General features: G+C 48.2%; 1 protein-coding gene across 5 annotated transcripts in view; it reads left to right on the top strand.

Moving 5' to 3' along the window:
• Positions 1 to 10,671, top strand: part of ATP13A3 (ATPase 13A3) — a 90,945-nt gene extending 80,274 nt beyond the window's left edge. For 4 of the 5 annotated variants that reach the window (XM_090055911.1, XM_090055912.1, XM_090055913.1 and 1 more), the window contains 3 exons: positions 253 to 333; positions 8,275 to 8,364; positions 9,201 to 10,671. In XM_090055911.1, coding sequence (XP_089912037.1) covers positions 253 to 333; positions 8,275 to 8,364; positions 9,201 to 9,398 — 369 coding nt within the window. In that variant the 3' untranslated portion in view covers positions 9,399 to 10,671. The remainder of the gene's footprint in view (positions 1 to 252; positions 334 to 8,274; positions 8,365 to 9,200) is intronic. The other variant, XM_090055915.1, reaches the window with a different exon arrangement.
• The last annotated feature ends 1,765 nt before the right edge of the window (positions 10,672 to 12,436 follow it).

The raw sequence follows: 12,436 nt of genomic DNA, 5'->3' as shown, positions 1-12,436 counted from the left end.
AGTTGAAATGTGTTTCATACCCTTTCCACTTTTTCTCAGAAAGCCTCTCAGAATGCAAAAAGATAAAATCCAGTGCTTTCTACAGCGAAGCATTTGCTCTAGTGCATAGACTTCTGTTTGAGCAATAGGAACAGGAATTTAAATTTGAAGTTTATATCCAGCTTTGCTTCCATCCAGTTTTCCCATATGCACACACAATTTTGGCATGTTATGTTGAGTGTATGTTGCTCACCTATGACACATTTCTTGCAGCTGGTTTGCGTGCCATATCAGTGGCGTGTAACACTTGTTGTTATTATCATCATCAACTCAGTTGTTTCCATCCTGGTGGAGGTAAGTAGGTCAAATTAAAAGTGGTCTTTTTCATGCAGACTTTTCTCTGAGCACAAGTTTATCTTCTGTGTGGAGTGATACCTGACTGTAAAATGCCCATGGAAAACAGGTCGATTAGAGTTTTATATTTCTACAAATGTATTTTCAGGCAACATTTAGGCTGTAGAATTTTGTGTTTAAAAACTGGTTTCTCTGAAAGGTTTAATGATTCACAATAATGTGCTATGAAGTAATTGAGCAAAGTTTTGTAGTAAATTCAAAATAACACACAACAGCTGTATATAATCATATACGTCTTTGTTCTATACAGTCTTTAGGGTGTTTGTTGTTATTAGTATCAATTATTTTGTCATCTAATAACTTCACATTGTTTGAGAAGAGACCATTCACTCACCTAGTTGAATCTTCTCAAACCATTAGTTTCCATCCAGGTACCCTTGTTTGGAGCCCAGTAACTTAAGTTGAACTAAAGAATATGTTCTAGGAAGGTCTCACTGTGGATCTGAAGACATCAAGAGACAGACAAATCCACCACTTGAGTTTGTCTTCACAGTGAATCATCCTTGATGCTAAAAACATATGCCCAGTTTTAATCTAAATTAGTCTGGCTTCAGCTTTCTGCTACTGGGTCTCCTTTTGACTTTCTCAGCTAAATAAGAGCCCTTTTGTCCTGGTTATTTTCTTCCTATGAACATATTTGTATATCACAATTAAGAGACCTTTTAATGATAAGTGGAACAGATCGAGCTGTTGGAGGCATCTGTCTAGCCCTCAAGTCATCTTTCTACCTCTCATTTTCTCGAGTTTCTTTAACATCCTTTTTCTTTCCTTTTTTTTATGTGGTCACCAGGCTTGATACAACATTCCTGGATAAACTTCACCGGTGCTGTGCATGGAAGGAAAATCCTTTCCCTACTTCTCCTCATTGCCATTCCCTTTGCATCCCAGGATGGCATTTGTCCTTTTTGCCACTCCATTGCACTGGGAGCAGGTGTTGGGTTCCTGGTCTGTCACCCCTTAATCTTTTTCAGAGCCCCCACTGTTCAGGAGAAAATCCACCACTGTAGGTTTGACCAGACATTGCTTGTTCCTAGGTGTCTGATTGGTATTTGGCCCTATTTAAAAACTTGGTGAGCTGGGCCCATTCCTTATGCCGGCTCTGTTGCCTCCTTATTTGCACCTTCCTTGACCTTTGTGGCATCTGCTGTGAGCCATGAATTTTTTCCGTATGCCTTTCCAGATCATCAGTGAAAATATCGACCATGGCCAGGGCCAGTCCTGAGCTCCTCCAAACTTCTCTAGAAACCTCAACTTTGAGTCTGTCATGCGTCTCCCTGGCCTGCCTTCTACCATCTTTGATGGTGCCCCTTCCATAGCTGCTTGCTGAGGCCTGTCACTTCACCAGTGCTTAGTCTACTGAGCTTGCTTGTTGCCGATACCGCACCGCACAGTGAATAGACCATGGAACTGAGTCCGGGGCCTCTTTCATCTAAACCTGTAGCATCCGTGCAGCTGCCTTCTCAGCAGGGATCCTGGTTTTCTCTGTTTAAAAATTGCAAAGTCTCTGATTAAACCTCTCCAAATCCACATTTTTCCGTGATTAAAATAAAACACCTTTGATTTTGTGTTTTTATCATGAAAACATCAGAGCTCCCCCTGCCCCCTTCTCTCACTGGGACGTGGGTCCAGCTGTGGCTGTCCCCCCGCAACCTGTTTTGTGGGCGCTGGCCAACCCTGATATGCTTGTGCCCTGCCCATGCCATTACCCTTCTCTTCCCACCCTCCCCTGGCCCTGCTGGAAGGCCCTCAGCTACTGGGGCTACAGGGCCAGGGACCCAGGTCTACAGTCTCCTGCCCCCCAGTAGGGCCTGAACCCCGACTGCTGTCCGTGGGAAATATTCATAGTATGCCTGTGTCTTTGGCAGCATTACTAAGTCTTACCATTGGCATTTCTTAATGACCTATCCTGAGGCTAATTTTTTTCCTGATTCATTTAAACTTTCTCATCTTTTTCTATGGTCACCATGTCATTTCCCCTAATTTCTTTAGCTTCCCTTAAAGGAATAGCATCTTGGGCAAGCAGGGCTGGAAAGGACCTCAGAAGGTCCCTTAGTCCACCCCCCTGCTCCAGGCAGGATCATCCCTCACTAAACTATCCCAGCCAAGTGTCTGTCTAACCTGCTTTATTACTGTCCTAGTGAGAAGATTTTTCCTAATATCCAACCTCCACTTTCCTTGCTGCAACATGAGCCCATTGCTCCTTGTTCTGTCATCTGCACCCACTGAGAACAGTCCAGCTCCATCCTCTCTGCAACCCCCTGCAGGAAGGTGAAAGCTGCTGTTCAATCCCCCTTGGTCTCCTCTTCTCCAGACTAAATCAACCCAATTCCCTCAGCCTGTCATCACCAATTATGTGTCCCAGGTCATGGGACACAAGACTCCAGATGTGGCCTTACAAATGTTGCATAGAAGGGAAAAATCACTTCCTTGACCTCTTGGCAACGCTCCTACCAATGCGGCCCAGGATGCCAGTAGCCTTCTTGGCGACAAGGGCCCACTGCTGGCTCCTATTCCCTTTATTGTCCCCCGTCACCCCCAGGTCCTTTTCTGCAGAGCTGCTGCCCAGCCTGTCACCCCCAGCCTGCACTGGTGCAGGGGATTGTTCCCTGCTGAGGGCAGGACTTTGCACTTGTCCTTGTTGAACCGCATGAGATTTCTTTTGGCCCAGTCCTTCAGTTTGTCCAGGTCACTGAATCCTAGCCCTGCCTTCCAATGTATCTACTACTTCCCCCAGCTTGGTGTCATCTGCAGACTTGCTGAGGGTGCATCCATCCCATCTTCCAGGTCGCTGATGAAGACATTGAACAAAATCTGCCCCAGGAGCAACCCCTGGGCCACTCCACTTTTTACCAGTTGCCAACTAGACTTAGAGCCATTGACCCCAACACTCCAGCCAGTTTTCTGTCTACCGTATAGTTCATCCAACCTGTACTTCCTTAGCTTGCCTGTGAGAAGGTTGTGGGAGGCCGTATCAAAAGCCTTGCTAAAGACAAGGTATGTCACGTCCACTACTCTCCCTGTATCCACAGAACTAGTCACTGAGTCACAGAAGGCAGTCAGGTTGGTTAGGCATGACTTCCCCTGGTGAATCCATGCTGACTGTTCCTGATCGCTGCTTCTCCTCCAGGTGTTTAGAAATGGATTTCTTGAGGACCTGCTCCATGATTTTTCCAGGGACTTAGGTGAGGCTGACTGGTCTGTAGTTCCCTGGATCCCCCTTTTTACTTTTTTTATAGATGGGCACTATGTTTGCCCTTTTCCAGTTGTCCTGGACCTCTCCCACTTGCCATGAGTTTTCAAAGATTTCATAGATTTCATAGACATTAGGGCTGGAAGGGACCTCGGGAGATCATCGAGTCCAGCCCCCTGCCCAAAGGGCAGGAAGTCAGCTGGGGTCATAGGATCCCAGCAAGGTAAGCATCCAATTTGCTCTTGAAGGTGTTCAGTGCAGGTGCTTGAACCACCTCCGCTGGCAGACTGTTCCAGACCTTGGGGGCTCAGACAGTAAAGAAATTCTTCCTTATGTCCAACCTGAAACGGTCTTGCAGGAGTTTGTGACCGTTCGACCTCGTCATCCCTTGGGGCGCTCTGGTGAACAGACGTTCCCCCAGATCCTGGTGGTCACCCCTGATAAACTTATAGGTGGCCATCAGATCCCCCCTGAGCCTACGCTTTTCCAGGCTAAAGAGTCCCATGGCTCTCAGCCTGTCATTGTAAGATCTATTTTCCTGACCTCTGATCATGCGCGTGGCTCTCCTCTGGACTCTCTCAAGCTTCTCCACATCCTTTTTGAATTGTGGAGCCCAAAACTGGACGCAGTACTCCAGCTGCGGCCTCACCAAGGCCGAGTACAAGGGGAGAACGACGTCCCGGGATTTGCTCGAGAAGCATCTATGGATGCACGCCAGCATTTTGGTCGCTTTACTGGCCGCAGCATCGCATTGCAGGCTCATGTTAGTCTTGTGGTCAATGATGACCCCCAAGTCTTTTTCTTCTGTAGTGCTAGCCAGCGTAGCACTGCCGAGCCAATAAGGGTGCTGCAGGTGTTTCCTCCCAAGGTGGAGAACCTGGCATTTTTTGGTGTTAAACACCATGAGGTTCTCATCTGCCCATTTGCTGAGCTTGTCCAGGTCAGCCTGGATCACCCGCCTATCTTCTGGCGTGGATGCTTTGCCCCAAAGTTTGGTGTCATCGGCGAACTTGGCCAGTCCACTCCTGACTCCAATGTCCACATCGTTAATGAAGACGTTGAACAGTATGGGTCCCAGGACAGAGCCTTGAGGGACCCCCTGGTCACAGGGCACCACGATGAGTGACTGCCATCAATTGCAACCCTCTGGGTCCGACCACGAAGCCAATTTCCCAGCCAGCAGATCGTGGTGGAGCCAAGGCCGCAACTGGGCAGTTTGGCCAAGCGGTGATCATGGGATAACAGATCGAAGGCTTTTTTGAAGTCAAGATATATGACATCAATCTCTTCACCCTCGTCCAGGTGACAGGTCACCTGGTCGTAGAAGGAAATGAGATTGGTCAAACAAGACCTACCCGCAACAAACCCGTGCTGGCTGTCCCTTAGGATGTTAGCCTGGGCCAGTCCCTCAAGGATGGCCTCCTTAATAAACTTTTCTAAGATCTTCCCCAGGATAGAAGTCAGGCTAATGGGCCTGTAGTTAGCTGGATCCACTCTCCTCCCTTTCTTGAAGATCGGCACCACATTGGCCTTCTTCCAGTCTTCGGGCACTACACCAGCGCGTCAGGAGTTTTCAAAGACCCGTGCCAGGGGCTGGGCTATGACGCTCGCCAGCTCCTTGAGTACCCTGGGGTGCAGGTTGTCAGGGCCGGCTGACTTGAAGGTATCCAGCTTCTCAAGGTGTTCCTTCACGAGGTCAGCATTGATGGAGGGTAGGGGATTCCCCTCACCCAGATTTCCCTGTCCCATAGCAGGCATGGGCATCCCGTGTGACTGATGGTGGCCAGTGGCTCTGCAATCACATCAGCCAACTCCCTCAGCACCCTTGGGTGCATCCTGTCCAACCCCATGGACTTGTACAGGTCCAGCTTTTCTAAATAATCCCTAACCTGTTCTTTCACCACTGAGGGCTGCTCACCTCCTCCCCAAACGGTGCTGCCTGATGCAGTAGTCTGGGAGCTGACCTTGCCTGTGAAGTCAAAGGTAAAAAAAGGCATTGAGTATTTTGGCCTTTTTCACATCATCTGTTACAAGGTTGCCCCCCCATTCAGTAAGGGACCAACACTTCCCTGATTCTCCTCTTGTTACTGACAAACTTGTAGAAACCCTTTTTGTTCCCCTTCACCTTTTTGTCACCCCTTGCTAGCTGCACCTCCAGTTGCACTTTGGCCTTCCTGGTTTCATCCTTGCATACCTGAGCAATGCTCTTATTCTCCTCCTAGTTGTTTGTGCAAGTTTCCACTTGTTGTAAACTTCCTTCTGTGTTTTAACTCATTGAAGAGCTCCTGACTAAGCCAAGCTGGTCTTCTGCCATACTTGCTATTCTTGCAGGTTGGGATGGTTTGTTTCTCCACCCTCAGTAAGGTTTTTTTTTAAAGTACAGGCAACCCTTGCCATTCGCAGGGGATACGTTCCCATGATCCCTGCGAATGGCAAAATCCACGAATAGAAGGATGGAGAGCAGCAGAGTAAGGATCCTGGACTTCAGAAAAGCAGACTTATTTAGTCAGGGCAGGATCCCCATGAGGCCAGTCCCAGGGGGAAAGGAGTCCAGGAGGCTGTGGGGGAGGGCACGATGGGAGCCCAGCGGCAGCAAGCATGGAGCTCCTGAGGACCTCCGGTAAGTGTTTAAAGTGTATTTAAAATGTGGGTTCAGCATTTGCGAATATTTGAAACTGCGAATGCTGAACCCACGAATACCGAGGGTTTCCTGTACAGCCAGCTCTCCTGGGACTGGCCTCATGGGGATCCTGCCCATCAGTTCCCTGACTGATTAGAAGTCTGCTTTTCTGAAGTCCAGGGTCCTTACTCTGCTGCTCTCCATCCTTCTTTTCCTCAGGGTCCTGAACTCACCCTTCAACAGATCTGACCGTTATCAAATGCCCCTGTTTGCTGTGCCTCCAGTATACACCAGTTGCTCTCCATTTCCTCCTCTTTTCCATTTGCTGTGCCCTGCTTTTTCATGTCTAATTGCTGTTGTTGCATCACCTCTGAGCCTGGTTCTTTCATGAGTGTGGAACTGCATCAGGCTAAGGTTGGAAGGGACACAAGGATAGTCTAGCCCAACCTCCTGTATGAATGCAGGCGGTGCTGCTCCTGAACATCCCAGACAAATGCTTGTCCAGCCTGAAAACCTCCAGTGCGAGCGATTCTGCAGCTTCTCTGGGCAGCTTGTCCTACTCCTCTGACAGCCAGGAAGTTCTTTCAGAGATTTAATCTAACTTAGGTTTGCTGCAGTGTAAAGTCACTGGTGTGTGTCCTGCCCCCAGGAGCAAGAGGAACACTTGCCCATCCTCTTCTGTCTGGCAGCCTTTCAGGTACTTGTAGGCCACTGTTGTGTCAGCCTCTTAACTCCTGTTCTTGAGTTTTCAGACCACATCCAGTGCTTCTTGCATTTTCTCTGACATCCCACTGCCCTGTTGCTGGTGTTGGCCCTTCATAATAGGGCAGTGCTGACAATTGTTTGCAGTTTTAAGATGGCTGAAGGCCTGTCCTGGTAGCTGCTTGCCCCCGTGGCAGAGCCATTTCTCTCATATGGGACCTGTTGCTTTGGGTTCCATTTCCCTTCCCAAGACCATTCCTCAAGAGTTGACTCCTTGAGTATCTGAGAAGGATTTGATGCTTCAAAACTTAATTCTGCCCAGGTGGTCTTCTACCTTCGGTCTCAACTTGTCAGCCTGCTTTTTGGTTTCTGCTCTCTCCTGTTCCCTTGTCACTCGCTGGTCCTTCCCTTAGTGGTAACAGTGAGCGAACATGGTTGTGCAGCATGCTGTGTGGCATTGCAGCTGGTGCTGTCATGCACACTTGTTCTCCTGTTGACCTGGTATTATGGGTTTGTTTACCAAACATCTCTTGCCTTCCGACGAAGAAAATATAACACGTCCAGAGCATGCCACAGAGCCGCCCCCTCCTTGTTCAGATGTGTTGCTTGGTAAAACTGAGCTGTGCCCTCTTCAGAACATGTCTGTTTTTTCCTCCCATTTGCCTAGCCTCAGGAGTTTGCAGGGCTGTTGATTCACACACTAAGCTTGGCTGCTCAGCTCCACTGCCTCGTTAACAAGAGGAATTATCTACTTCAGACAAGGATCAAAGAAGGCTCTTGGTTCATGGGCATGCAAATCTCACCAAGATAGAAGCCAGCAGACTTGTCACACACCCTCCTCATTCAGGGACTCTGGACCTTGGCACAGGACCCTCACATAGAGTTAACAGACCAGAATTTGCACTGACTTCTCTCCCCTCCGATGCATCCATATGCTCCTCCTGTTTGCTACTTACTCACATTGCATCGTGCTCATTGCTGCTTAATAAATATCCTCCCCCCAATGATTAGAGAAAAGTGTCTTAATGTGAAACACCTGTAGCACATTCAGTGCCAACGGAGGATTTTCTTGGAAAGGCAGCATCAGACCTGTTCCGAAGCTCTAACACAGCACTGGTATTCACTGTGGTTAATATAAGGCATTTGTTCACATTCCTGAAAACCTTGTGGAAGTGCTTAAGTGCAGGAAATGGTTTATCACTTGAATACCGACCAAAGCAGATTCTGTTGGACAGGACCGTGGCGTGTTGCTGTGCCCTGCACTGATTGCGTCTAACTCACTGTTTCGGGTTTGATTTTGAATGTGCACACTAACAGCAAATGTTGATTAGTTTCTTTAATTCTTCCCACTCACTGTAATGTCTCACAGAATGTCTTCCTTGACATGATCCTTTGGAAAATTGTGTTCAGTCGGGACAAACAAGGAGACTGTCGCCTCGCCACACCCCAGCCGCCTCAGGTTGGAGCCCAGTATTTTGCTGTCAGTCAATCAAGTGCATGCAAATTCAGTTAATCGTGTGCCATGCCATTGGAATGGTACTCTAAGGGGGGAGCGGGGCGCCACCTTTTAAACCGCAGATCTCACATTGCATCACATTGTAATTAAAAGGCCAGATCTTAATGAGGGGTTTGGAGGGGCAGGGACAAGGAAGACTCAAGGAATGAATTGCATGTTGCATGTGACTTTCTTCTCCTTTCACATTAGACTTAATCATCTGCTTTGCTTGTTCTCTAATGGTGCACACTGTTCTTTTTTCTGGAATGAAACAGCATTATTAGGTCTCACTCTCAACACATTAAATATGTTGTGGCTGATCATGTACCCTCTGTTAAACAGCACATGATATGGGCAAGAAGCATTCTCAGGGGGTTTCAAATCTGAGCATTTAAGAGCATTCTTGGATCGCAGAAGGGTCCCGGACCAAGCTGTAGCTCCTGATGCTCAGCCCGCGACTCATAGCGTACAGTAGCGCACAGTTCCAGGCAGTAGTGAGAATGCTTTGAAGTGAGCAAGAAACAATTGTGGGGGTGTGGGATGTGGGCAGGCAAGGAGATGCTGTGACCTAGCCTCTCGCCTGTCTGCCTCTTTGACCGACATTCCTGCAGTAATGCCAGACAGAGGCTGGCGACCCTCCAGAAAGGTCGCGTGCCATGCGACCACTGTGTGTCTCAGTTAGAAACAAACATAGCGTGTAGTTTGAGAGTCTCCCTCTTAAATTTCTGGAATAGCTTTAAGGGGTTTTGCTGTCAACAACCTCATTCTCAGATCTGCTTGTTTCCCTGCCCCTTGCACAGGAGGCCGTGGACCGCTGGGCAGCCTGCTTCCTGATGCCCCTGTTTAGCTGCAGAAAGAAAACGCCACAAGCCAAGTACATGCACCTAGCTCAGGAACTGCTGGTGGATCCAGAGTGGCCACCGAAGCCCAGAACGACGACTGAAGCTAAAGCTCCAACCCAGGAAAATGGTTCCCGTCACATAATCACTGTCACGTAGCAGTGGTTCAGTAGTGAGCTTGTGTATTAGTGTTCAGAGGAATGTGATCTTATGGCTTCATTGGGAAATGTAGTACTAAGCACTGTAAGTCCTAGTACAAATATTTCCAGCTATCTCCTGTCCCTGAATGCAGAGGGCAAGCTGGACAGCATGCAGTTCGCCCATGAAAAGGTGGGTGAGGTCATGTCCAGCAAAAGAAAAATGAGGGTTTTTTACTAATTTGAAGAGATCTTATTTTTCCATGTGCATTGTATTTAAAAATTTAAATTGTAGGGCTATTAAATAGCTCCTCTGATCATTTATCTAGGGTATGTTAACCTTTGGAAATCGTTCCAGCTTGCACTCCAGTGCACATATTCGTGCAGTTCACGATGTAGCATTTTCATGGTAGGTTTAGGGACACGTAGGGAAAAAAATGTTTAAATGACTTTTGGTCACTGTCTTTGCTTTGATCAGAAAGCTTTGTGACCGTATGACAACCCCCAGGTTTCAACAAGTGTCCCTCTTGTTTCATGTGCCGTTCCAAAGACACCTCTGTGTCTGCTGGTGACACAGGAGTGTTTCCAACTACAGGGCATGTAAATTCTGGGTTCCTGGCTTAGTCCCTTAGTCTGACCCTGCAGGAAGTGGGACTGCTGTAGAGAGGTGTGCTTGGTGCCCAGAAGGAAAGCAACACATTGCCTGAGTCATGCTGTGTTCCTCTTCTGCTCATGTGGAGTGGCATTGCAGTGGGGCGTGGGGGGGAAGAGTCCTTCAGCCAGGACAGATTCAGCCTGCTTTTTGGGGTCTCTGAGGAGGGGATACCAGCAAGCCTAGGCCTATAATGCCTCTTCTCTGTTCACCTTGTCTGTACCGCATTCAGCTAGTCACCAGCTCCACAAGACGCTTGCTTGATCCAGCAGAAGGTTAGATTGCTCCTATTGGACCAGGTTTATTAATGTAACTTGAGTGGTCTTTCCTAACCAATGCCTTTGCACTACCAAGGCCAGAGCTACAAGGCAGAAAATAATTTCCACATGACCATCACATTAGCCAGTCCTAATCCTGGGCACCGAGGGCTTATACATTTCAAAGATTGCTCTACCGGTGTCTTAATTGCTATGCAGTTCTTTGAAGGTGCGAACAGATGAGCCGGAGTCAGTGTCTGGGTAGAAAACTGTAGGGCTGCTCTGACCCTCTTCGCTCGTGCATCACCAGTGGTGCCGTGTGTGTCCTTGCAGTGGCAGTGTACAGTTTTCCATTGGGTGGTGCCAAAGAAGGTTTGACACGGCCACCGAACACGGGATTTCAAAGTGACCCTGGCAGAGGGCAGCAGTTGCTTACATGTCGGTTGTAGTAGCCTACAAAACCTTGTGCAGCCTCATAAAGCAGTAGTAAAGCCATCAGAACAACTCCTTCAACACGTTACCAGAGGACATAACAGAACGATAAAGACTGGACAGCTTTTCCTGACTCGGTGAATCTGACGGAGCCAAGCAACTCTGAACTTTGAGAAGGGGCCTTATCCAGATCTGACCTGCACAGGAAGAAATGTCCCGGGTTGCACGCGGGGCTGGAAATGTCAGGGCTTTGGAAATTACTTGAGGATGAGTCCCCAACTGGAGAGCTCTGGAGGCTGCTGTCTTAAAGGTCTGTAGAGAAGATCTTATGCTCTGGGATTCTTCAGGAAGAGAAATTTTGAAGCTCAGGCCCATTTCCTTTGTGCTTTCTTATGAAGCAGCGAGCAGTGGCACCCGTGTTGCTAATTTTAGGGCTTTTGCAATGCTGAACATGCCATGCTAATGTTGCAGTTAAAAATGGTGCTTGATGATTTTGGGAGAGTCCTTCTAGGAGCTGTGAGGATTAGTAGTTTTTAACACTCCTCACAAACAGCTTGTGGTCTGCTATCCTCCCTGACAGCTGGCAGGTCTTCTTGGCACTCCCGGGGGAGTTATTCACCACAGTTTTAATCAGTAGTGCAGAGCCGAGCTGTCCTCATCCCATCTCCTTAAACTGTTCAACACAAACACTGGTGACTTCAGAAGGGCCTGGAGTTGCACATGAGATCCCTGTTGCTGCTGGTGATTCTTCAGACTATCTCAGTCATGTAGAGTTTGGGGTGGGGGAGAAGAATTGCCAGCTGAGTGCATACTTCTATCCCCCGTTTTGTAGAACACATTTTACTTTAATGGAAATATTCCATGAAGCTATGCATCATGGACCTTGGAGCTGTGATTTACCACGTCCTCTTGTATTTGACTTGTTTAACAATTCACTTGGTGGGTTTTGGAGCTGGTATTGTGTTCATTGTTTTAACTTGCTGCTTCAGTCGAAAGTTAAAAAATAACGCATGCGTCATCTGCCTCTTGGAAGTGGTGTTGCTTAATTAGGGTTGCCAAACCCTACCCCCAGCCCTAATTCTCTTTCCCTAAATTGCGGATCCATCTCGCTCATCTCGTTCAGATGCTGAAGTCAGTCTTTGTTTGTGATAGCAGCGCTTCATGGTCTAACCTGGTATCCAAGCTCATTGGGAGGAAACTGCTTATTAAGGGAGTGGGCTTTAGGGCCAGAATTGTCCAGCTGTTCCCCTCTAGAACAACTGCCTGGTCCAGTCGAGGATGTTAAAAGCTCGACCTCCAGGACGGTTCCCTTTGACGTCAGCTGGAATTGCAGGTGCTCAGTCCACTTTGGGTAGGTGAGGCCCGGGTTTCTCAGGAGGGGCACGCCAAAGGAGCGGACGCTTGCTGCTTTGTGGCTGAGCTGTTCACATCTGGACTGGCCCCGTTGTTCTGGAGGGCAGCAGCTGCCTTCTGGGGAAAATCCACCACCAGTTTGGTGCAAGGTGTTACGTTTCACAGGGCTCCCGTTCGGTCGTGGCAGAAGCAGGTACAGCTCGTACTGAAGACACTGGGAATTGCACCTTCTTACCTCAGGGCTGGGTTTGGCCCTGTGTGCCCATGTTTCTTTTTGGATGGTTGAGGTGGTTTTTCAGGTATGCAAAAAGAGAGCAAACCAGATCGGGACACATTAGCGAGTTCATTTCATAACTGGAAGTAGGC

This window comes from Crocodylus siamensis, chromosome 6 (genome assembly GCF_052110815.1).
Source record: "Crocodylus siamensis isolate JL-2025a chromosome 6, ASM5211081v1, whole genome shotgun sequence".
Taxonomy (NCBI): Eukaryota; Metazoa; Chordata; order Crocodylia; family Crocodylidae; genus Crocodylus; species Crocodylus siamensis.
This window is presented reverse-complemented; position numbering and strand designations above follow the sequence as displayed.